A 22,667-nucleotide genomic window follows, 5' to 3' on the forward strand; every position below is an offset into this window, starting at 1 on the left:
TAACCAAATGGTGGGATTGGAATTCAAATCTTGTAGCCTGGGATCCTAAACACTATTGAAATGGCAAAAAGCTATAAGCTGGGTTTCTAAAGCAGGACATGTATTAGAATTTAGGCATTCCCAATCAAACATTAATGGTGCTACTATGTACATAATTTGATGTTTCTAATGAGATCAGTCCATGAACTCTGGTCTTTTGGGTCCAGCTTGCAGTTTGATGCAAAAATATGATTTTAGTCTCTCTTTATAGAGTTTTGCCCATTTATCTTTGCTTCTCATACCCCTGCATTTTCATTTTCGCTCCATGCCTGTTTGATATCTTCAAGCTTAATGTTATAGAACTAGAAAACAACCTGATACTATTTATTTTGAAATTGAAAAAAAGATGATTTCTTCTGTGAATAAACCCAAGATCCTTTTTTAAGAACAATATAGTTAATGCTGCAATGTAAGTACATTATGTGACTGTCAAGTTATTTGGGGTATTTATGTCTGCTTTTCCTATCTTGTCTAAAATATTTTTAAGATTCCAGACCAAAATTGAAAAAATGGTTGACCTCACTGAGCTAATGGAAAATGAAGTATTCATGGCCTTTGCTTCCTATACAACGATTATTCTTTCAAAAATGATGTTTATGAGTACTGCAACTGCATTCTTTAGATTGACAAGAAAGGTAAGACATTTAGGGGCGATATTTTCCTTTAAGACTTGAAATTTGGGAAAACAATTTTCTTAATTTACTTTTTTTTTTTTGGTAAAGCCCAATGGCACATTGTTTAATATTGCAAATGCCATTATGCAGTCATTTGGTACAGATGCATCTGATATATTTATGGAACAGGTACTTTCTCCTGGAAACTACTAAGTGGTTGTTTTCATTGTGGCTTTTACCATTTGTCATGCTGCTTAGTGTATGAGATTCCTGAGATTCCTGTATGTTCCTCATATTAGTATATGAGATTCCTGTAGTATCAAAGTTTTCAAGGAAACGTTCTATAATTTTGGAGTTAATTTTGCCTGCTAGAGTTTAGAAAATAGTCATTTTCCAGACAGTTAACTGGTGTCTTCAGTTCTATGACAGGTGAAGGATATACCTTTGGGGACAGAATTAAGTTCTTATGATTATCAATAGAGTCTTTTATGACTGGGACAAGACATTTGAATTTTGTGTAGTTCCAACTTCTTAAGTAGATGCTATTTCTACCCAGCATTATAAGAATGTGATTTTTTCCTAAAATGGAGGGTTGGGGAAGGTATTAGAAAGATTTTGGAACATATATCCTGTACTCAAGCAGGGTTTCTAACACAGTAAGGGGGGTAGAGCAAAGCTACCTTGACAGAGAAACTATTTTCATTGGTGTCGTCCCTTGTCAGCAACTACTTCCTGGAAACACCTATTTCTCTATGAGTGCCTGTCCTGAGTTTTTGTCCAGAGACTTGCTTTTGTCCAGAGCTCACAGTCATCCTTAAGATATTTCCCTGTTACTGCCTTGAGGTATAATTCCTTCCCAAGGACATTTACATTTTAACGCGGGCACACACAGACATGTTTAAGGCTCTAATAGGTCCAGGTGTTAGGGCAGCAAGCAGTAAGGTAGTTGCCTACCACCAGCTCCACAGTGTCCTCTAGAAACATGGCACACAGCATAGCAGAAATGTTCCCCGTCTTATAAGGAAAGGAGAAAGGAACTCAGATTTGTGGAATACCAATGATATGTAGCCGTGTGGTGCTCTTGGTATGTGTGAAATCACAGGATCATTTTACATCATCGTTCATATTATCACAGGAAATGAGGGTTAGCCCCCCCATTTTACAGTTGAGGAACTGAAGATCAGAGACGTTATGCACCAATAAAGGGTGATGCTGAGATTCTAATTCAGACTGCTTTAAACTCAAATCTCATGCACTTGCATTGTAATACATTTGTTTACTTGTTTGAAACATGTTTACTGAACATCTAGTGTGTGCCAGACAGAGCTGACTTCAAGAGCTGATCCTGTATCATGTCCTTTCTCATCAGTTCTCTTCAACATCTTAATCTGAAATAAATGTTTATATCATATTAAGAAAAATATTATAATATTTATGGATTTCTAAGTGTAAATTAGGCTAATTTTGTAGTTCATGTTTTTCTTTGCTTTGAATTATTAAGCAGTGGAGCATACTTAAATATTTCTTAAATGCATTTTTCAAGTTTCAAGGGATGGGGAAATCATATCAAAGAGCATAATCATTGCAGGAAGAAATAAATGAATATATGCCGTAGAACATGTCCTTTATAGGAATGCAATTCAACTTCTTATATTTCATTATATTTTTCAACCCAAAGTGTTAATTCAGCAAAAGAAAAGAGATACACATATCCTAACAAAGTACAAAATACATTTCCTGCCCCTCACTCTTTTATGTTTCTTGCCCGTTCTCTAACATCCTTGGCTGGTAAACTTACAACTTTCCTATGAACCAGTCAGTTGGAAATGTTAATACCCTTGAGAGAAGTTATATCAACATCACTATGAAAAAAAATGCCAATTCACCATAATAATAGTCAATGATAACTTAAAATTATGCTCTCTTTTCCCTTTTTGGTTCCTTTTTGCTATTTTTATACATTGGTTTTTATTTAAGTCCCTATTTATGCTTTTATTTAAAAAAATTTTGGACTGTTAATAAAAATGAAGATTTAAAGTATAGACCCTTACCTGTGCTTGAGCTCTGAATTTTTTCCTAAGGGCCAATCTGGATGCCTGTATTTCTTCTGTTAAAATCCAAATAACTTATCAGGTAGAATACTCACCTGTTATTTGGTATTTGAACAGCGTTTTTTATTCCTTGGTATTTGGAATAGGTTTTTGCCAACCCAGAAGACTGTGCAGGCTTTGGCAAAGGAGAAAATGCCAAGAAATATCTTCGGACAGATGACAAAGTGGAACGTGTGCGAAGGTAAACACACTGCCTCCTGAAATTATCTATTTTATCAAAGAGTTTTGGTCAAGGAGCTCAGTGAGATGTTGAGGGTCCTAAGAAGAGGGAAAAGCAGTCATCTTACATAGTCCATATAATAATTATGGAAAATTGGGATGTAGAAGTCTCCAACTCTCACTGCAATTGTACATGTTGCCAATTTCCTACTTTGTTGGGGTTAATAACTTTGTTCTGTGTAGGGATTTTTCGAAAGTAGTTATAGGTAGGAGGTAAAATGAGGATAGTAGATTCTTGTGTTTTGTCATCTTTCTCTAGAGTTGAGAGTGTCAGCTTGTGTGAAAGGTTGAAGATACTTTTGCATAAGACTCGAAATGTGGGTGGGTGACTCAGTCAGTTAAGTGTCTGACTCAATTTTGGCTCAGGTCATGATCTCACTGTTTGTGACATGGAGCCCCATGTCGGGCTCTGCACTGACAGCATGGAGCCTGCTTGGGATTCTCTCTCTCTCTCTCTCTCTCTCTCTCTCTCTGCCCCTCCTCGTCTCATACACACTCACTCACTCTCTAGCTCTCTCTCAAAATAAATAAATAAAAATTGAAAAAACAAGACTCAAAATATGAACATGGGAAATCTTGCCCTTCTTTCTCTCTGTCCTTTGTAGGTATTATGTTTAATGCACTGAGAATTCAATAAACAATGAAAAACAATAAGCCAAGATACCATTCACACAGGTTCCTAATATAATTAATATACTTAAAAAAACACATTGAATTCTAGTTCCAAGTGTATATTTCTTAATCCTTTCCATAAAGTCATGTAAATTTCAAACTTTTTTCACCTTTACTGAACTGTAATTGACAAAATTATAAGACATTTAAAGTGCACAGCATCATGATTTGATCAATATACGTTGTGAAAGGTTTATCCCCAACGTGTTCATTAACACATCCATCACCTCCACATTTACCAACCTCTTTGTTTTTTTTTTTTTGTTTTTTTTTTTATTTTTGGGACAGAGAGAGACAGAACATGAACGGGGGAGGGGCAGAGAGAGAGGGAGACACAGAATCGGAAACAGGCTCCAGGCTCCGAGCCATCTGCCCAGAGCCTGACGCGGGGCTCGAACTCACGGACCGCGAGATCGTGACCTGGCTGAAGTCGGACGCTTAACCGACTGCGCCACCCAGGCGCCCCAACCTCTTTGTTTTTTTATGAAAACATTTAAGTTCTAATCTCTTAGCAAATTTCAATTATACAGTATGGTGTTATTAACTATAACCACCATGTTATGCTTTAGATCCACAGACCTTCTTCATCTTATGACTAAAATTTTGTACCTTTTTACCAACCTGTTCTTAGTTCCCCCAAGCATCTGGCAATCACTTTTCGACTCTGTTTCTATGAGTTTGACTTCTTTTCCCTGTCTTTTAGATTCCTTATATAACTGATACCATACAACATTTATCTTTCTCTGTCTGCTTTATTTTATTTAGCATAGTGTCCTCCAGATTCATCCATGTTGTTGCACATAACAGGATTTACTTCTTTTTCAAGGGTGAATAATCTTCCATTGCATGTATATGCCACATTGTCTTTATCCATTCATCCGTTGAGGGACACTCAGGGTGTTTCTGTATCTTGGCTATTGGGAATGCTGTAATGAACATGGGAATGCAGATATCTCTTTTGAATAATGGTTTCTTTTTTTGGATATATGCCCAGAAGTGGAATTGCTGGATCATCTGGCTAGAACCTCCATACTGTTTTCCATAGTGGCTTCACTAGTTTGCATTCCCACCAACAGTGTTCCCTTTTTTCCACATCCTCCCCAGCATTTGTTATCTCTCGTCTTTTTTGATAATAGCCATCCTAACAGAGGTTAGGCTAATCAAAACCATTGCCAGCCAATAGTTTTGGATGTCTTTTTTGGGCAAAAATGACTATTCAGGTCCTTTGTCATTTACCAATTGTATTATTATTATTGCTATGGAGTTGTATAAGTTCTTTGTATATTTTGTATATTAACCACCTATCAGATACGTGATTTGCAAATATTTTATCCTATTCCATAGATTGTCTTTCCATTTTTATGATGGCTTCCTTTGCTGAACAGAAGCTTTTTGGTTTGATATAGACCCATGTGTTTCTTTTTGGTTTTGTTGTCTTTGCTTTTGGCATCAAATCCAAAAAAAAAATAATAATAATAATTGCCAAAACCAATGTCAAGGAGCTTACCTTCTGTGTTTTCTTCCAGGAGTTTTATGGTTTCAGGTATTACATTCAAGTCTTCAATCTATTTTGAGTTCATTTTTGTGTATAGTATAAAGTGGGGTCCTGTTTTCATTCTTTTGCATGTGGATATCCAGTTCTCCTAACACAGTTTATTGAAGAAACTGTACTTTCTTCTTGTATATTATTGTCTCTTTTGTCAAAAATTAATTGACTGCAAATCATGGGTTTATTTCTGGGTTTTCTAGAAAATTAGTTCTAGGAAATTAATTGACTATAAATACATTGATTTATTTCTGTTCCTTTGATCTATATATGTCTACTTTTATGCCAATACCATACTGCCTTGATTATTATAGCTTTGTAATACAGTTTGAAATCAGGAACTTATGCCTCTTGCTCTGTTCTTCTTTCTCAATTGCTTTGGATTATTCAGGCCTTTATGCTTTCATACAAACTTTAGGATTGTTTTTTCTATTTCTCTAAAAAAATGCCATTGAGATTTTGAGAGGGAGTGCACTGAATCTGTAGATTGCTTTGAGTAGCATGAACATTTTAACAATATCAGTTCTTCCAATCTATGAGCACAGAAGATCTTTCCATTACTTTGTATCTTCTTCAGTTGTTTTCATCAGTGTCTTATAGTTTCCAATTATAGATCTTCATTTCCTTGGTTAAATTTATCCTTAAGTATTTTATTCTTTTTGCTCTATTGTAAATTAAATTGTTTTTTAAATTATTCTTTCTGATATTTCATTGTTAGTGTATAAAATGCATCTGGTTTCTGTGTACTGATTTTGTATCCTACAGCTTTACTGAATTCATTTATTAGTTTTAATAGTTGTTTAGTGGAATTAGGGTTTCTGATATAATATCATGTCATCTGCAAATAGAGACAATTTTACTTCTTTCTTTCCAATTTGGATTTTTATTTTCTGTTCTTGATTAATTAGTCTGGCTAGGATTTCCACACTGTGCTGAATTAAAGTGATGAGAGTGGGCATCCTTATCTTATTCCTGATCTTAGAGGAAAAACTTTCAGCTTTTCATGATGTATGACATTAGCCATGGGATTGACATATGTGGACTTCATTATGTTGAAGTATATTCCCTCTATGTCCAATTTGTTCAGAGTCTCTATCATGAGGAATTTTGAATTTTGTCAAATGCTTTTTCTGCATCTCTTGAGATGACAATATGATTTTTATCCTTCTTTTTGTTAATGTGGTGTTGATTTATAGATGTTGAACCATTCTTGCATCTCTGTATTAAATTTCATTTGATAATGGTATATGATTTTTTAAATCTTTTTCAATTAAACTGTTGTATTTGGTTTGCTAGTATTTTGTTGAGGATTTTCCTATCTATGTTCATCAGGATATTGACCTGTTTTTCTTCTCTTATAGTGCCTTTATCTGGCTTTGGCATCAGGGTAATGCTGGCCTTGTCAAATGAGTTTAGAAGTATTCTGTTCTCTTCTACTGTTTTGGAAGACTTTGAGAAGAATTGGTATTAGTTCTTCTTTAATTGATCAGTAGAATTAACCAGTGAAGTCATCTGGCCCTAGGTTTCTTCGTTGGGAGGTTTTGATTATTGATTCAGTCTCATTACTAGTAATTGGTCTACTCAGATTTTCTAGTTCTTCATGATTCCATCTTGGTATGTTGTATGTTTCCAGGAATTTGTCCATTTCTTCAAGTTGGTTGTCCAGTTTGTTGGTGTCTAATTGTTCATACTAGTCTCCTTTGTATGTCTCTGGTATCAGTTGGAATGTCTCTACTTCCTTTTTTTTTTTTAATTTTTTTTAACGTTTATTTATTTTTGAGACAGAGAGAGACAGAGCATGAATGGGGGAGGGTCAGAGAAAGAGGGAGACACAGAATCCAAAGCAGACTTCAGGCTCCGAGCTGTCAGCACAGAGCCCGACGTGGGGCTTGAACTCACGGACCGTGAGATCATGACCTGAGCCGAAGTTGGACTGAGCCACCCAGGCACCCCAGAATGTCTCTACTTTCAATTCTAATTTTATTTATTTGCATCCTTCCTCATTTTTTCATGTTAAATCTAAAGGTTTATCTATTTTATCTTTTTAAAAAACCAGTTCTTCATTTCATTGACCTTTTCTATTGTCTGTTTAGGCTAGATTCCATTTATTTCCACTATGATTTTTGTTATTTCCTTCTGCTAACTTTGGGGTTAGATTATTTGCCATTTTCTTGTTTCTTGAGGTGTAAAGTTAGGTTGTTTATTTGATATCTTTCCTTTTCTTCCTGTAGGATTTATCATCACAAACTTCCATCTTCAAACTGCTTTTGCTTTTCCCATAAGTTTTGGTGTTTTCTGTTTTATCTTCATTTGTCTCAATATATTTTTTTATTTCTCTTTATTTCTTCTTTAACCCTTTGGTTGTTTAGTAGTATGTTGTTTAATCTCTACATATTTGTGAATTTTCCAGTTTTTTTTCTTGTAATTGATTTCTGGTTTAGTACAGTTATGATTGGAATTGATGATATGATTTCATACTTCTTAAATTTATTAAGTCTTGTTTTTTGGCCTAACATATGATCTGTCCTGGAGAAAGTTCTATGTGTATTTGAGAAGAATGTGTATTCTGTTGTTGTTGGGTGGCACGTTTAAAAAATGTCTTTGGGCTCATCTGAGCTTATGTATAGAATTTAACTCCAATGTTTTCATATTGATTTTATGTCTGGATAATCTGTCCATTGTTATTTTTTAAATTTTATTTATTTTGGGGAGGCAGAGAGAGAGGGAGAGATAGAATCTTAAGCTGATAGTGAGGAGCCTGATACAGAGCTCAAACCCACAAACCGTGAGATCATGACCTGAGCCAATAATCAAGAGTCAGATGCTTAATCGACTGAGCCACCTAGGTGTCCCTGGATGATCTATCCATTGTTGAAAGTGGGGTATTAAAATCCCCTACTATTATTACTATATTGTCATTTCTCCCTTTTGGTCTGTTAATATTTGCTTTATATATTTAGATGCTTCTATGATAGGTGTATAAATATTTACTAATGTTATATCCTCTGGATGAATTGACCTCCTTCATCATTATATAATGGCTTTCTTTATCTCTTATAATCTTTAGCTTGAAGCCTGTTTTGTCTGATATAAGTGTAGCTATTCCTGCTTTCTTTTGTGTTCCATTTCCATGGAATATCTTTTTCCATCCCTTCACTTTCAGTCTTTGTGTCCTTAAAGCAGAAATGAGTCTCTTGTAGTCAGCATCTAGTTTTATCTTGTTTTTTTTTTTTATCCATTCATTCTGTATCTTTTGTTATAGTTATTTATACTACTTTTGTCTTTTAGTCTTTTCTTTTTTAATTTTTTTTTTAGTGTTTAATTTTGAAAGAGAGAGAGAGAGACAGAGCACGAGCAGGGGAGGGGAAGAGGGAGAGGGAGACACAGAATCCGAAGCAGGGTCCAGGCTCTGAGCTGTCAGCACAGAGCCCGACATGGGGCTCAAACCTACAGATCATGAGATAATGACCTGAGCTGAAGTCGGTTGCTTAACCGACTGAGCCACCCAGGTGCCTATCTTTTAGTCTTTATACTAGAGTTATGTGATTTACCCACCATCATTACATTAGTGTGTTTTGAATTTAATTATATTTGCTTTTACTGATGAGTTTTATACTTTCATACATTTTCTTCTTACTAATTACTGTCCTTTTGTTTCAGCTTAAAGAACACCCTTTAATATTTCTAGCTGCTTTAGTGGTGATGAACACTTTCAGCTTTTATTTGGAAAACTCTTATCTCTTCTTCCATCTGAAGGACAACTTTGTCAGGTATAGGATTCCTGATGGCAGGTTTTTTATTGTTGTTGTTGTTGTTTTCTTTTAAAACGGTAGAATATATCATCCACTCCCTTCTGCCTTGTAGTTTCTGGTAAAAAATATTCTGATAGTTTTATAGGGTTCCTTTGTATAAAACAACCTGCTTTTCTCTTGCAGGTTTTAAGAGTCTCTCCTGTCTTTAACTTTTGGTAATTTACTTATAATGTGTTTCAGTGTGGGTCTCTTTGGATTCATATTTTTTTGTAGTTTCTGAGGTTCCTGTATCTGGATATCTGTTTATTTCTCCAGGTTAGGGAAGGTGTTAACCATTATTTTTTGGGCTAAGCTTTCTGCCCCCTTTTCACCCTCTTCTACTTCTGGGACCTCCATAATACATACATACATACATATATACATACATACATACATAAAATTAATCTTTTTAATTATATTCCATAAGTTCCATAAACTATATTTACTTTTTCATTATTTTTTTTCTTTTTTTGCCTATAATTGGATGAATTTACTGCTATGTCTTCAAGTTTACTGATCCTTTATTCTACTTGACCTAGTCTATTGATGAACCACTCTATTGAATTTTTAAATTCAGTTACTATATTCTTCTGCTCTGTGTTTTCTTTTAGGCACTTTTTAATATTTTCTATTTCTGTTGTAAATCTCGCTTTGTTCATGCATTTCTTTCCTGACCTTAGTGAGCATCTTATGATCATTATTTTGAACTCTGTATTAAGTAAATCTAGTTATTTCTGTTTCATTAAGATCTGTTCCTGTAGATTTATCTTGTTCTTTGGTTTGAAACATATTCTTCTGTTTTTTCGTCTTCCTTGGCACTGTGTTGGTTTCTGTGCATTAGATAAAACAACCACTTCTCTCAGTCTTGACAGAGTGGTCTCATGTAGGAAATGAACCTTGTCAATTATCCTAGCCTGAGCCCTGTTGTCTCTCAGACCTTCATGACAGTCTAAGCTGCCATCTTTGTTTTTACTGGCTCCCAATAGTTCAAGGTATGTCAAGATTTGTCAAGTGTTCCAAAGGGAGGATCACAGTCAACATTTAAATATAGGCTAATTGGAAGCTGGACATTTAAGTAACAGCTGGGAAAGTATGTAGTTATGCCCCTTCTAAGGAGATACTGGGGTTTGGGCATTTTTGTCAACTCCATCTGTGCTGGGCCTGCGTATAGCCATGTGGACAGATAGCCGAAGTGACTGCTTGAACTTGTGGAGAACTGATTCTTTGCTATGTTTTTTGGGAATAAAATCTAACTAGCTAACTCGTGACTGTTAGTGCTGATCAGGGCCAGGTGACCCAGGGACCCCTCCCTAGGACTGCAGCCATAAAGGTTGGAGTGCATACATGTGTATAAACTCCTTCCAGGGAGATAGTGGTGACTGGGATCAAGCTAGAGAGAGAAGGCCAGGGAGGTATCCGCCGGCTTCCCTGGTTTCTACAAAGGATCAAAGACTGAACCTAGATACAAGCGTGCTGATGTTTAGGCAGTAGATTTCAAAGTATGTAGTTGCAGGCCTTTAAGAGAAAGACTGGGAGATGGACAATTTTTCCTGCTCCCTCTGTGCTGACACACAAGTCTTGTACATCCCTTAACTTCTCTATTTTATTTGTTGTAAGTCTCGTGGGTCTTTGAGATGCAATCCTCAGTAATTTTCAGAGCAAGATATTTTGGGGGTTCTGTCCTGGGGTGAGAGTCTTAAATGTTTGGGCACTAAATGTGAAGTCCAAACCCACTCCTCCTCAGGAAGAAGCTGGGAGTTGGAAATTCCCTCTCAGTTGTGTGACAGTAAGCTGGGGGTAGGGTTTATGGCAAGACTGTGTCTCAGCCTTAAAGATGGGTATTGTTCAATGTCTAGGAGTCACACAGTTGTTTTCTGGATTTCTTTCAGATGTAATTACTTTGTGTGGAGCTCTACATTTGATGTGGCTATGGAAGGGAGGGAGTTCAGGAGCCTCCTGTGTCACCATCTTGGCTGTCCCTTTTTCACCCACAGAATTTTTGTTGTTGTTGGGATTCTATTACTGATCTATTAATTACCGTGTCCTAACACTGAAACATCAAAGTTATATATCAATTTCTCATTTAGTGTATTCTTTTCTCTTTTTTTAAATGTTTATTTATTTTTGAGAGAGAGAGAGCATGAGCAGGGAAGGGACAGAGAGAGGGATACACTGAATCTGAAGCAGGCTTCAGGCTCTGAGCTGTCAGCACAGAGCCTAACACAGGGCTGAGGCTCACAAACCACAAGGTCATGACCTGAGCTGAAGTCGGATGCTTAATCGACTGAGCTACCCAGGCGCCCCACATCTAGTATTTTCTAATGCTCATCCACACATGGTGCAATTCTAGGCACATTTCAAGGAATAAGTAAACTTATATAAAATTAAAGAAACAATGAAGTGTTTTCACAACCATACTCAAACATACAGATAGTTAGTTTTGTGGCGAATAGTTAAGATAGGAAACATCATGAGTATAGCTGATGGCACCACTTCTGTTTGGTGAATATGAAGAATGAAATGGATACTGAAATAAGAAAAAATTACTTCTGTAATTCAGGTATCAGTTAGAGTCTCTAGTCCCTTTAGGATCTAGATCATATTTACATTATCACATTTTTGATTCCCAGTGAGAGTCTGAAACCTCTCCCAAGATTTCTGCAGATTCCCTGTCAGTCTGGTCCCTACATTTGTGCGTGTTTCCATTGTCTACATTTTGTGAGACTAGCATAAACTTGGCTCTTTCCTCAACTCTCGACAAACCAACTTAAGAAATGTGGCTAAAATAGACTTGACTAAATTGAGTCATTTTACGGCAATGCAAACATTTCAAGCTGTAGGTTAGACAGAGCTCTGACGGTGTCCTTCAGTGGCCTCTCCCTGGGAAGTTGCACTGTACCTTCTTTGCTTCGGATGATGGCCAGCAAGACATCATTTTGCAGGCTCTCTTGTTCTACCAGTACCAAAATGAAATTCACATTTTTTTCTTATGCAAAAATTCAATCCCAAGTTATTTATTAAACAAGAATGTTTTTCTTCTAAGAAGTCTGTGCTAGATAGCATGAATAAAATTTTAGCCTCTGCTTCACTTAGTTATATATTTGTTAAGTTAGCAGTCCTGCAGAGTAAATCAGCCAGTCTTAAAAATGGACTGTGTCAAGCGTGTGGATCTAAAATAGTTTCAGGACAGAGAATCAATGTGAAAATTTCAAACTGTATCAGAAAATTATAAGTGTTATGGTAAAAAAGAATAAACTTTAGAAAAGGTGAGTAGTGCTTTGTGGAGTTACTAAAACCACCAAAAAGACAGTAAGCAGTTTAAAACTTTGTCTTTACCTTTTTGTACCTCCCTTCTAGAGAAGGTAATCACATCCATGATGCTAATCATGACCCTATACTCATAACATTGCCCGGGACTTGAAAGTGATAACAATTAGACTCTCAATAGCATTAGTAAGTTTGAAGGGAGGATCCAAGTGTCATGTGTGAAAGCTTAATAAAAGATATTTTATTATGAGATTTCAGATTCTTCCCCACTTTCCCTTCCCATTCCCACCCCCCATGCCCACTGTACTTCTAGAGGAGAAAGCCATTATTGAAGCTGATCTTCTAGTCAGGTTGTCAATAACCATTGACCTTAGTTCTGAAAGGAGTTAGTATCCTTAGAGATGCAGCAACTGTGTGCACAGCGCCCCCTGGTGATCAGACACTGGGTTTTCAGTGTGGACACAGGAGAAAGAGTCTCCAAGAAAGACTGTTGGGTTTCCTGTTGTAATTTTTGAGACTTTATCGACCCCACCAAAAAGTTTCTAGTAACAATTTGCCATTGGAGATACTTTGCAGATAAAGATTTTCCAGAATCTCCCCATTTCATTTTTAACCTTGACTTTTTTTTTCTTTTCATTACTTCCACATGTAAAACTATTTCTATTAGTATAGAAATATGTAAATTTCCACATGTAAATCCAATGTCAGGGACTGAGTGGGGCTACAAATGAAGTGAAATGAAGTATGCTTTCAGTATGCAATACTGAAAAAATTGATATCGATGACATGTGGGACAAATAATTAAAAACATAAAGTAATATGTCTTGGAAATGTTAAGATAAATGAATAGCTTAAAGTAAGTTACTTGCATTTGGGCAGACAGAAATCAGTGATGATTAGAAAACATTTTACATATGTATTTATTTAATCCTATCTCACCATGTTCTGGAAAGAATTTGAGACCATATATACATTCAATACAAGATAAAAGGAAAGTTGCAAGGTAATCAGAGCAGCTGGAGAAATAAAGGGTACCATTCAAAAGGAAAAGAAGGAAGGCTTGGCTTTGGTATATAGGGAAAGGAGAGATGTTTAGAATATACTACTTTCAAAGGCAGAGAATCCCCTTTCCCTCAGAGTGCTTAATCAAGTCTAGGTGATACTCACTGGGGATTCTGCTAAGGGACTGATGCATGGGCTAGGAGTTGAACTAGATGGCTTCCCTTCTGGCCCCAGTGCATGAACAAAGCATTCACTGAGACATTATTGTGTGTGTATCACTGTCACTGCTTCTATTGGGATAATATAAAAGAGCTTTAAGACTGATATTCCTGAAAGTGCAAAGTGTCTTCGTTATTATATGTTGAGATACACTAATAATAGAAACAAAAATAATGATATGCTAAATAAAAGCCAGATGGTTAAAGGGCAAGGCAATTTAAACAAAAATGAAATAAATACGCATTTTAAAAAATCCGTTTAGTTTTAAAAGAATGGAAAAATGAATATATGTCTACTGATTTTGAAAGTAGTGTTTTGCTAATTTCCCACAGAGCTCACCTGAATGACCTTGAAAACATTGTGCCATTTCTTGGCATTGGCCTTCTGTATTCCTTGAGTGGTCCAGATCTCTCTACAGCCATCCTGCACTTCAGACTCTTTGTTGGAGCACGGATCTACCACACAGTCGCGTATCTGACACCCCTTCCCCAGCCAAATCGTGCTTTGGCTTTCTTTCTTGGCTATGGAGTTACTTTTTCAATGGCTTACAGGTTGCTAAAGAGTAGATTGTACCTGTAAGGAGAATCCTACAACTCATCATCCAGTTATTTTCTAAGAATTCTGTACTTCCAATTTATGATGATTTTTTTTTTTTTAGATTTTAAGTGGGAGGGGAGCAGAGAAATTTAGATGGGGCAGACAGCCTGAATATTAACATGACCAATATCCTTTATTCTTATGCTTGTACTGAAATTTTAACACAATTCTTAAGTCTTTTGATTTCCTATTTAAGTGCCTTGTGATAAATTCAGATTATAATTTGTAACATTCATTCAACATTTAATATTTTAAATCTATAAAAAGGGTGAGTGTATGTATGATACCCCTGAATTGCAATATTGCTGAAACAGACATACGAAATAAAGAATTTGAAGAATAGTTTAATTTGGTTTAATTTTTCCCATCTTATATTTTGAAAAGTTTTAAACCTTCAGGAAAGTCGAAAAGTAGGACAATGCTCCTTTATATATGTTTCACCCAAGTTTACCAACTGTTAACATTTTTCTTACTTGCTTTCACTCACTCAATGTTTTTTTCTGAATCATTTCAAAGTAGGTTGCAGAAATCATGATACTTCACTTCTAAATACTTCAACATGGATCTTCTATGAATAAGACAATCTCCAAATAAGTGCAATATCATGATCACACACAAGAAATTTAACATTAATATAATAATGTTATATATAATTCATTTCTAAATTTCCCTGATTTTCCTAATAGCGTCCTTTATAACTGCTATAGTTTTGATCCAGGAATCAAACAAGGACCACACAAGCATTTTGTTATTGTTTCTATTTAGTTTTCAATGAAATTGAAGAGTTCTTTCATTTTCTTTTCTTTTCTTTCTTTTTTTTTTTTTTGTCTTTAATAACATTGACATTTTTTTTGAGGAGTAAATGCTCATTTTACGGGATGAACCTTAATCTGACTTTATTTTTCTATTGTTTTCTTGTTCTTATATTCAGATTAAACATTTTTGGTGACGCTGTGTCTTCCACATTACAACATATCAATAAGCATATGATGTCAGTTTGCCCTGTTAATTGGTGTTGTTCAATTTGATCAACTTAGTAAGGTTGTATCAACCATATTTGTCCATTGTAAAGATATCTTTATATTTTTGTAATCATACATGGGGACAAATTGACACTACCCAAATCCTGTTTTCCTATAAACTTTCACCCAATGGGTTGAGCATTCTAATAATGCTGTTTGGTTTCCACATAAAAATATTAATATATACATATAAAAATTCATGAAATATATATAAGTATACAAACATATAAACACATATAAATCCACACAGATTTAGATTTTTAAATGGAATTATGTGTACTTAATATCTTATAATAAAGGATGAACTTCTAAAATATCAATATTACACTTGCCACTAAATTTATATTATTAGTTTTGCTATCTCTTGATTAGTCTCAATTATAAATACATATTTCTTTAAAAAAGTGCTTTTAGTGGCTCTCATAATTGTTCATTCAGGTTTACCGCACAAGAGAATATCATTGTGTAATATTTTAGGTCTCATAATTTGAGCAACTCTTAAGTACATAAACAGAAACTGTTGGCCTATGGAGAATTCTGTACAAGTTTCTTTTTACTTTTTTTTTTTCTATTTAAAAGCAGCTTGGGCATAGCATGGGTCTTGGCTTCAGAAAAGCTTGTGGTGTAATTAATGGAAAAGACCATGAGCTTAGAAGTGAAAGGCCCAAAGTTCAAGGATTGGATCTACCTGCATAAACACACACACACACACACACACTCTCTCTCTCTCTCTCTCTCTCTCTCTCCCTGCTCTTTGGATTTGGATAACCTATTTACCCTGTCTGAGCTTCATTTTCCTCAAACTTTTTGTGAGATTTTTTAAAGGTCTAATGATCTCTGTGTGTGGAGCCTATAAAAAAATACTTTCTAAACAATTAAGTGTTCTCCATGTGAAAAATTGTCTGAGTAATCTATCAGGCTTAACGATTCAGTTAGCTGAAGTTTTCTTAGCTTCATGTGAGATCTTTAACCATGGTCATTCTTCTCTTTGTTTTTTTTAAATTTCTACTTCCCTAGTAATGCTTCTGAGAGTATTAGCTGAGTAGACTGTGGTTATCTTAATGGTTACCCATTCAGTTACTAATATTTGATACCCATCACTAAACTGTCAGGACAAAAAAAAAAGACGTTTAAGTTTTATATTCTCAGAGGCATAAGAACTATGTGTATGTGCAGAAAACACTTAAGAAAAAATGAAAATGTCCAGAAGTAACCTACTTCATTTACTTCCCAAGTTTGAATACTTGCAAAGACAATTTTATTTTTTTAATTTAAAACAATTTTTTTAATGTTTATTTATTTTTGAGAGACAGAGAGAGTGCAAGTAGGGGAGGGGCAGAGAGAGAAGGAGACACAGAAACTGAAGCAGGCTCCGGGCTCAGAGCTGTCAACACAGAGCCCGACGCGGGGCTCAAGTCATGAACTGCGGGGTCATGACGTGAGCTGAAGTCAGATGCTTAACCGACTGAGCCACCCAGACGCCCTGTAAAGACAATTTTAAATGGTTTCCAACTCTATTTTCCCTTACAAGAGAAGCTGTAGATGTTGGGAGATTCACTAGTGGAATCATTTTTTTTTTTTTAATGTTTATTTATGTTTGAGAGAGATGGGGAGGGGCATTGAGAGGGAGACAGAAGATCCAAAGCGGACTCTGTGCTGACAGCAGACAGCCTGATGCAGGGCTCGAATTCACAAACCATGAGATCATGACGTGAGCTGAAGTAGGAGGCTCAATCGACTGAACTACCTACGTGCCCCAGTGGAATTGTTTTAATGGAAGCAGATGGATGAAGGGGACAAATACTGGTCTAGTCTCTCCTGCACCAAGGATTCCCCACTTGACCGCATGATACCCTGGGCTTTAGAGCAAAGTGCACAGTGAGCAACTCACCTGTGATCGGACAGACGTGGAAAAGAGAGTGCACAGTTTACACACACTGTTATCTGCGAGGCATATGGTGGATATGTTCATGGTTCTGCCACTTAACTGGAACTCTGAAAGTGATGATTGTGTTTTATTTATTTTTGTATACGTGTTCTCATTCATGTACACAGACATGCATATAAATACTCGCACCCACACACGTCGTATTCTCAAACCCTACATCTCACACACACACAGCCGGTACCTGCACCATCACCAGTACTAACCGTTATGGATACTTAGTGATTGGGTAACATGTTACTTCTTCAAACTTCGCCATCTCCCTTCACTCATGCCTTGCTATCCCCTCACCTACCCTAAAACAGCTCTACCGTAAGTCAAGATTTTTCTGCAGAAATCAGAAGATATTTATCTGTAATTCTTATAGATGCCGTATGTAGGGAAGCGATGGGAGTTTTGTTGGAGAGGATGCAGTGGCTCTCAAATGAGGGTGAAAGGTGGGACATGTTTCATTAAAATCTCTACAGCTAGCATCTGTACACACAATTTTATATATAAAATTGAATCGATATTATTTAGGATATAAGCCCTATTGTTTTATCTTATGATATTGCATAGAATCTTCTGAGCAGGTGGGGACATCTATTTATAAGATGTACTTATTTGGATGGGGCATGTTGTGAAAGATGGTGAGTTTCATGAATATCAAAGGGCTCAGTGCTTTAAAAAAGGTTAAGAAAACTTTATCAATCGATGCCCAATGAAGGAGTCCATCTGTTTTGAAGGCTCAGAGATTTACTCTTTCATTGCATAGGTGCCCTTAGGACCTGAGATGCAAAGTCTTAAGAACCAAAGTATAAATGAGACTGCAGTGTAAACCAGAATGGCAGGGAATTCATTGAAAGTCAGTCTTATAAGTGTCCCATGTTCTGGTCTAAATCCCAGGGACCAGTCCATTGTGTCCCCATGGTCACAGTAACTTAGAAGCTAAAATCATGATCAGAAAGCCTCTGTTGATTTTATCTGAAGGAGTGCTGCCGAAAGTACTAAAGTTACCCCACCCCTTCTCTACACGTTGTAGGTAGGCTTATGTGGCAAAAAAAAAAACACAACAAAACAAACAAAAAAAAAACACCAAAAAACAAACAAACATACAAAAACAAAACAAAACTTGGTGAGCATGGGTTTAGACCCAAGAGAGTTAGATGAATCAAATGTTAAATGGCATAAGACTGAAATAATCTGATACATCCATTTCAAAATAGAGATGATCTCTTGAACAGGATTAAAAATACTCAGAGTCCCCTGGCTATAGCACTTCACATTCGTCTCCACACTTGGAACAGCCTTGCAAGTGGGGACTAGCAAGACCTACACTGACAATGCGAGCCCCTCTCCAACCTGGGTGCTTAGACCGGCACAGTCAACGCGTATCTTTGTGATCTTCTTTTCCCGTTTCCCTAGCTATCTGATCCCTCTTCCGACTGAGAGTCTACCTCTTGAGTCTTAATGGGTTGGAAGCTAATGACTTATACCTACACTATGTTCAGCTAGGAGACTGTCAAAAATTAATTGTTCAACCTTTGATTCCTAGTAATAAGGGAACCTCCAGAAACACCTAAGCACTGCTAACAGCAGTTAGCGCTCTAACATTCAATGATTCTAAGGCCAGATGTCTCCCCAGGCGGTGTGAAGAGCATGGAGTTTCTGGTGCCTAAAGCATTAAACTTTAAGGCAAAGAGACTCAAATCCACGGAATCCTGCATGGGCTGTATAAGCCATTCACCTGAAGGGTCTATTTTATAAATACAAAAAAATAATAATAAATTTTTGAGATGCACAGTTGCATCACACTGACTCTTCTTGAAGGCAGTTGGTGAGACGTGAGGCAATTTGCCTCGGGAGTCACCACAATCCATTTAGAAACGGCGGCACAAAAGTCCCATGATCGTCTCCCCCCTGCCAGCCTGAAATGTCAGCCCTGTGGGAAGCTGATAGGTGTTCCTGCTATCAGCGGAAGCAGCACCTCTACATGCGTATCTTCCAGAGTATTTTATTCACTCTATATCCTATGTAAACTGTTGGATTTGACAAGGAGGAGTTGTCAAAGGCAGACTACTGGGAAGGGGCTATGTTGGGTTGAATTTGGCACCAATCTCTCACACTTGACAGCTCAAGTACAGGGTTGCGGATGAGCTATAGAACCTATGAGCCCCCTCAGTCAGCGTGCGCAGACCCTAAGTCACATTTAATTCAGGGAGCCCTGACAGCCTTGCATAAAACGGGAGCAGTAAAATGGAGAAATAGGAGCTGTGTGCAAGAGTGGGCCATTTAAGTTATTTCCTTTTACTGGAGTTTTGGAAAATACGAACCAGGACAACATAGACTATGAGACACCACGAGGAGATCGGCGTTAGCAATGTAAGGAAAATAATCCAAACGTTAAGCCTGAGTGACATGATAGGATTTTTAACAGCTAAAAGCTAAAAGCGGAAGCAGGGAAGAGTTTGAAACTGCCTAAAATTCTTATTTTTTAGCCTACATTGTACATATCTGTATCTGTATCTCCATGTAAACAAAACGAAAGAGAGAGAGAAAAGAGAAGGATCAAAGTAGTTTTGTATAGTGAATAGAACATTGGATTTGAAAACATCTATATCTAAGTCTTGACTCTGACACTTTCTGGCTGCCTGAGATAATGACCAAGGTATTTAACGTCCTTAAGCCCCATCCTTAATTCTCAAATGGCAAAATTAATACTTTACCTACTATATGAATGATTATTCATGCCACGATAATTCTGTATAACAAATCACCCATGACTCAGTGGCTTTGCAAATGATTCTGCAGGGTTGAGCTGATGTTGGCTGGGTTTGCTCACGTGTCTGCTGTAAGCTACGCGTTGGCCGGGCAGTGCTGCTGGACGTGTGTCTAGTTGTCTGATGTTTCTGGGAACTGGCTGGAGCTTGGCTGATTCCAAATGATCTCAACTAGGATTACTGGGGCAACTCACCTCTATTCCATGTGTCTCCTCCTCTAAGGCAGAAGTCAGCAAACCATGGATGGCTCTTCAGCCAAATCTGGCCCACTGGCTATTTTTATAAATAACGTTTAATTGGGACACAGTTGTGCTCATTGATTTTCATTTTTTCTACGGCTACTTTCCTGTCACAATGGCAGAGATGAGTAATTGAAGAGTTGCAAAAGAGACCACATGGCCCACAAAACCAAAAAAAAAAAAAAAAAACAAAAAATTACGATCTCATCTTTTACAGGAAAAGTTTTGCTGACTCTTGCTCTAGTAGGCTAGCTTGATGTGTCACCATGGCCATGGCAAAGAGCAATAGAGGAAATGGAAAAATGTAAGCACGTTTTCAACATTCTGCATGCATCACATAGGCTAACACGCTATTGGCAAAAAAAAAAAAAAGAGTCACATGTGTAACTGCAGAATGAAAATGCTAGGAAATAGACTCAACCTCATTAGTGAGAACTGCAAAGTCACATGGCAAAAAGGCATGGATGCACAGAGAAAGAGTTTAGGCTATTTATGCAAGCAATCTACCACATCTGCCCATGTTATGATGTTGTTGTGTAAGGTTCAGTTCGAACACATGTAAAGCATCTTATAAACTCTACCACATTAAAACAGCATTCATTCTAATGTGTAATAATTCTTTTCAGATTCGTGGTAATCTGTTATAGACTCAGTATGATAGCAATAGTTGTAACTAAATAAAAAATATGATACTGGGTGTGTGAACTTGGCCTTCTCCCTCTCATTTGCAATGTGCTGCCTAGGGAGACAGATGGGACAAGGAACAAATATTTGGATAGCCTTATTGCCTCCATAATCAAGTTGGTTCCCAAACTGTGCCCAGTCTGTTCTCTTGAATTATGATCTGCACCCTGCTCCCAACCAAGTGTTTCCTCAAATCTAATCGATTTCTGACTATTGGTGTGTAGAATATAGAATAGACAATATTACTGGCCCAAATGTAAAATTCTTGTTTTAGTATTTGCTGGAATAATTGTATATTATCTTTCTATGCATTTTATTAATCATGAAAGTAAGGGGCGCCTGGGTGGCGCAGTCGGTTAAGCGTCCGACTTCAGCCAGGTCACGATCTCGCGGTCCGTGGGTTCGAGCCCCGCGTCAGGCTCTGGGCTGATGGCTCGGAGCCTGGAGCCTGTTTCCGATTCTGTGTCTCCCTCTCTCTCTGCCCCTCCCCCGTTCATGCTCTGTCTCTCTCTGTCCCAAAAATAAATAAAACGTTGGAAAAAAAATTAAAAAAAAAAAAAAGAAAGAACTGTGCTAAATTCTTCTCTGAGCTACTAAATCTATAAACTTGATAACTAATGGTATATAATTTACTTTTCCTTAATAACTCATATTTCATGACAATACAATTAGACTTGAGAACCAAGAACTGGTTCCAACAACAGTTTTGCCACTAATTTGCATGAGACACTCTTGCACATCACCTACCCTTGCTCTCTCCATTTTTCACACTTAAAAGAAAGAGGTTGAATTAGAAAAACATTTGACATATTCTCTGACTCTAGAAGTTCTATATGTTTTGAAGGCAGGTATTGGACTCTTCTTTTTCCAGTGGTAAAACGTGAATGGCAAGATGTGGGAATCGTTATAGCAGAAAGCTTGTAGCATCTATTGACGTCAAAGATAAGTTTGTAAGTTAAATATCAACTTGTGGTTTAATGTCTTAGAATATTAATCTTTATTTTTCTCTGAGTATCCAATGTGATGTCACCAAAACCAAATGATCATTTGTTAATTTTCTGGAAAAAAATGCATTATTGCTCCCACTTTTAAGCTTTCCTTCTATTAAACTTTTTCAGACATTAAACATACTATCACTGCAGTAGTCCAGTCACTAGTAGCGGTGATCATTTGTGGGACAGAGCGAAATAAGATTCCATGTTTTTTTTTTAATTCTTGGCTTCCAGAATGTTGACTCTAAGAGTTAGCGAGGTTCCATCTAGTCCAAATATCTACATGTAAAACAGCAGAAAAGGTTTTAGTCATTGTTTTATGAAAGAAATAAATATTCCCTGAGAGCCTCTTCTGTGCCAGGCACTGCTCTAGGTGCTTGGTATACATTAATGATAGACAAATGAAGATCTTTGCCTCATAGAGTTTGCATTCTAGTGGGGATCCTTTAATTTAGGACTTGTAAAGAAGGCCAAAGGAAAGCAAAAGGATTTGTTCAACTGATTGAACCTAAGCTATAATGGGAATTGTGTATGCCAGAGTTCAGGTCACTGTGGCCTGTGGGCCACATCTGACCTGCTACCTGTTATTGTTAGATCCATAAGCTACAATTTTTTTCTTTTCTTTTTTGTTTTTAACTAATGAGCATTTGCACTAACGTTGATAATTGAGCACACTCACCCTGAACCCCAAATAAGCTAAATGGTATCCTTTGAATAAAATTCCATTCTTCTCTCTAGTGGATCTGAATTACAAAAACAGAATTGGGCTCCATTATAATTGTCTTTTGAATTTCCTCAATTAAAAATGTGGAAATTTGCTTTCTCTCTTGTCATAAAAGTAGCTGCGTAACACACTCAATTTTGCTTTTGGTTCACAAAGTCTAAATATTCACTCTGCAGGCTCTTACAGAAAAAAATGTTGTCGGTTCCTGATCTACACAACTGAATC

At 36.7% G+C, this 22,667-nt stretch overlaps 1 protein-coding gene across 1 annotated transcript; it reads left to right on the plus strand.

Annotated features, from left to right (window-relative positions):
- Positions 1-548: 548 nt before the first annotated feature.
- On the plus strand, positions 549-14,301 carry MGST1 (microsomal glutathione S-transferase 1). Its single transcript, XM_047067291.1, has 3 exons — positions 549-674; positions 2,851-2,945; positions 13,813-14,301. Exons 1-3 carry the CDS (start codon positions 549-551, stop codon positions 14,057-14,059), a joined length of 468 nt encoding a protein of 155 aa, XP_046923247.1. The 3' UTR covers positions 14,060-14,301.
- The last annotated feature ends 8,366 nt before the right edge of the window (positions 14,302-22,667 follow it).

Source organism: Lynx rufus, unplaced genomic scaffold, assembly GCF_022079265.1.
Source record: "Lynx rufus isolate CCGP_SWC_20201006 ecotype Redwood Valley unplaced genomic scaffold, mLynRuf1.p SCAF_7, whole genome shotgun sequence".
NCBI lineage: Eukaryota > Metazoa > Chordata > Mammalia > Carnivora > Felidae > Lynx > Lynx rufus.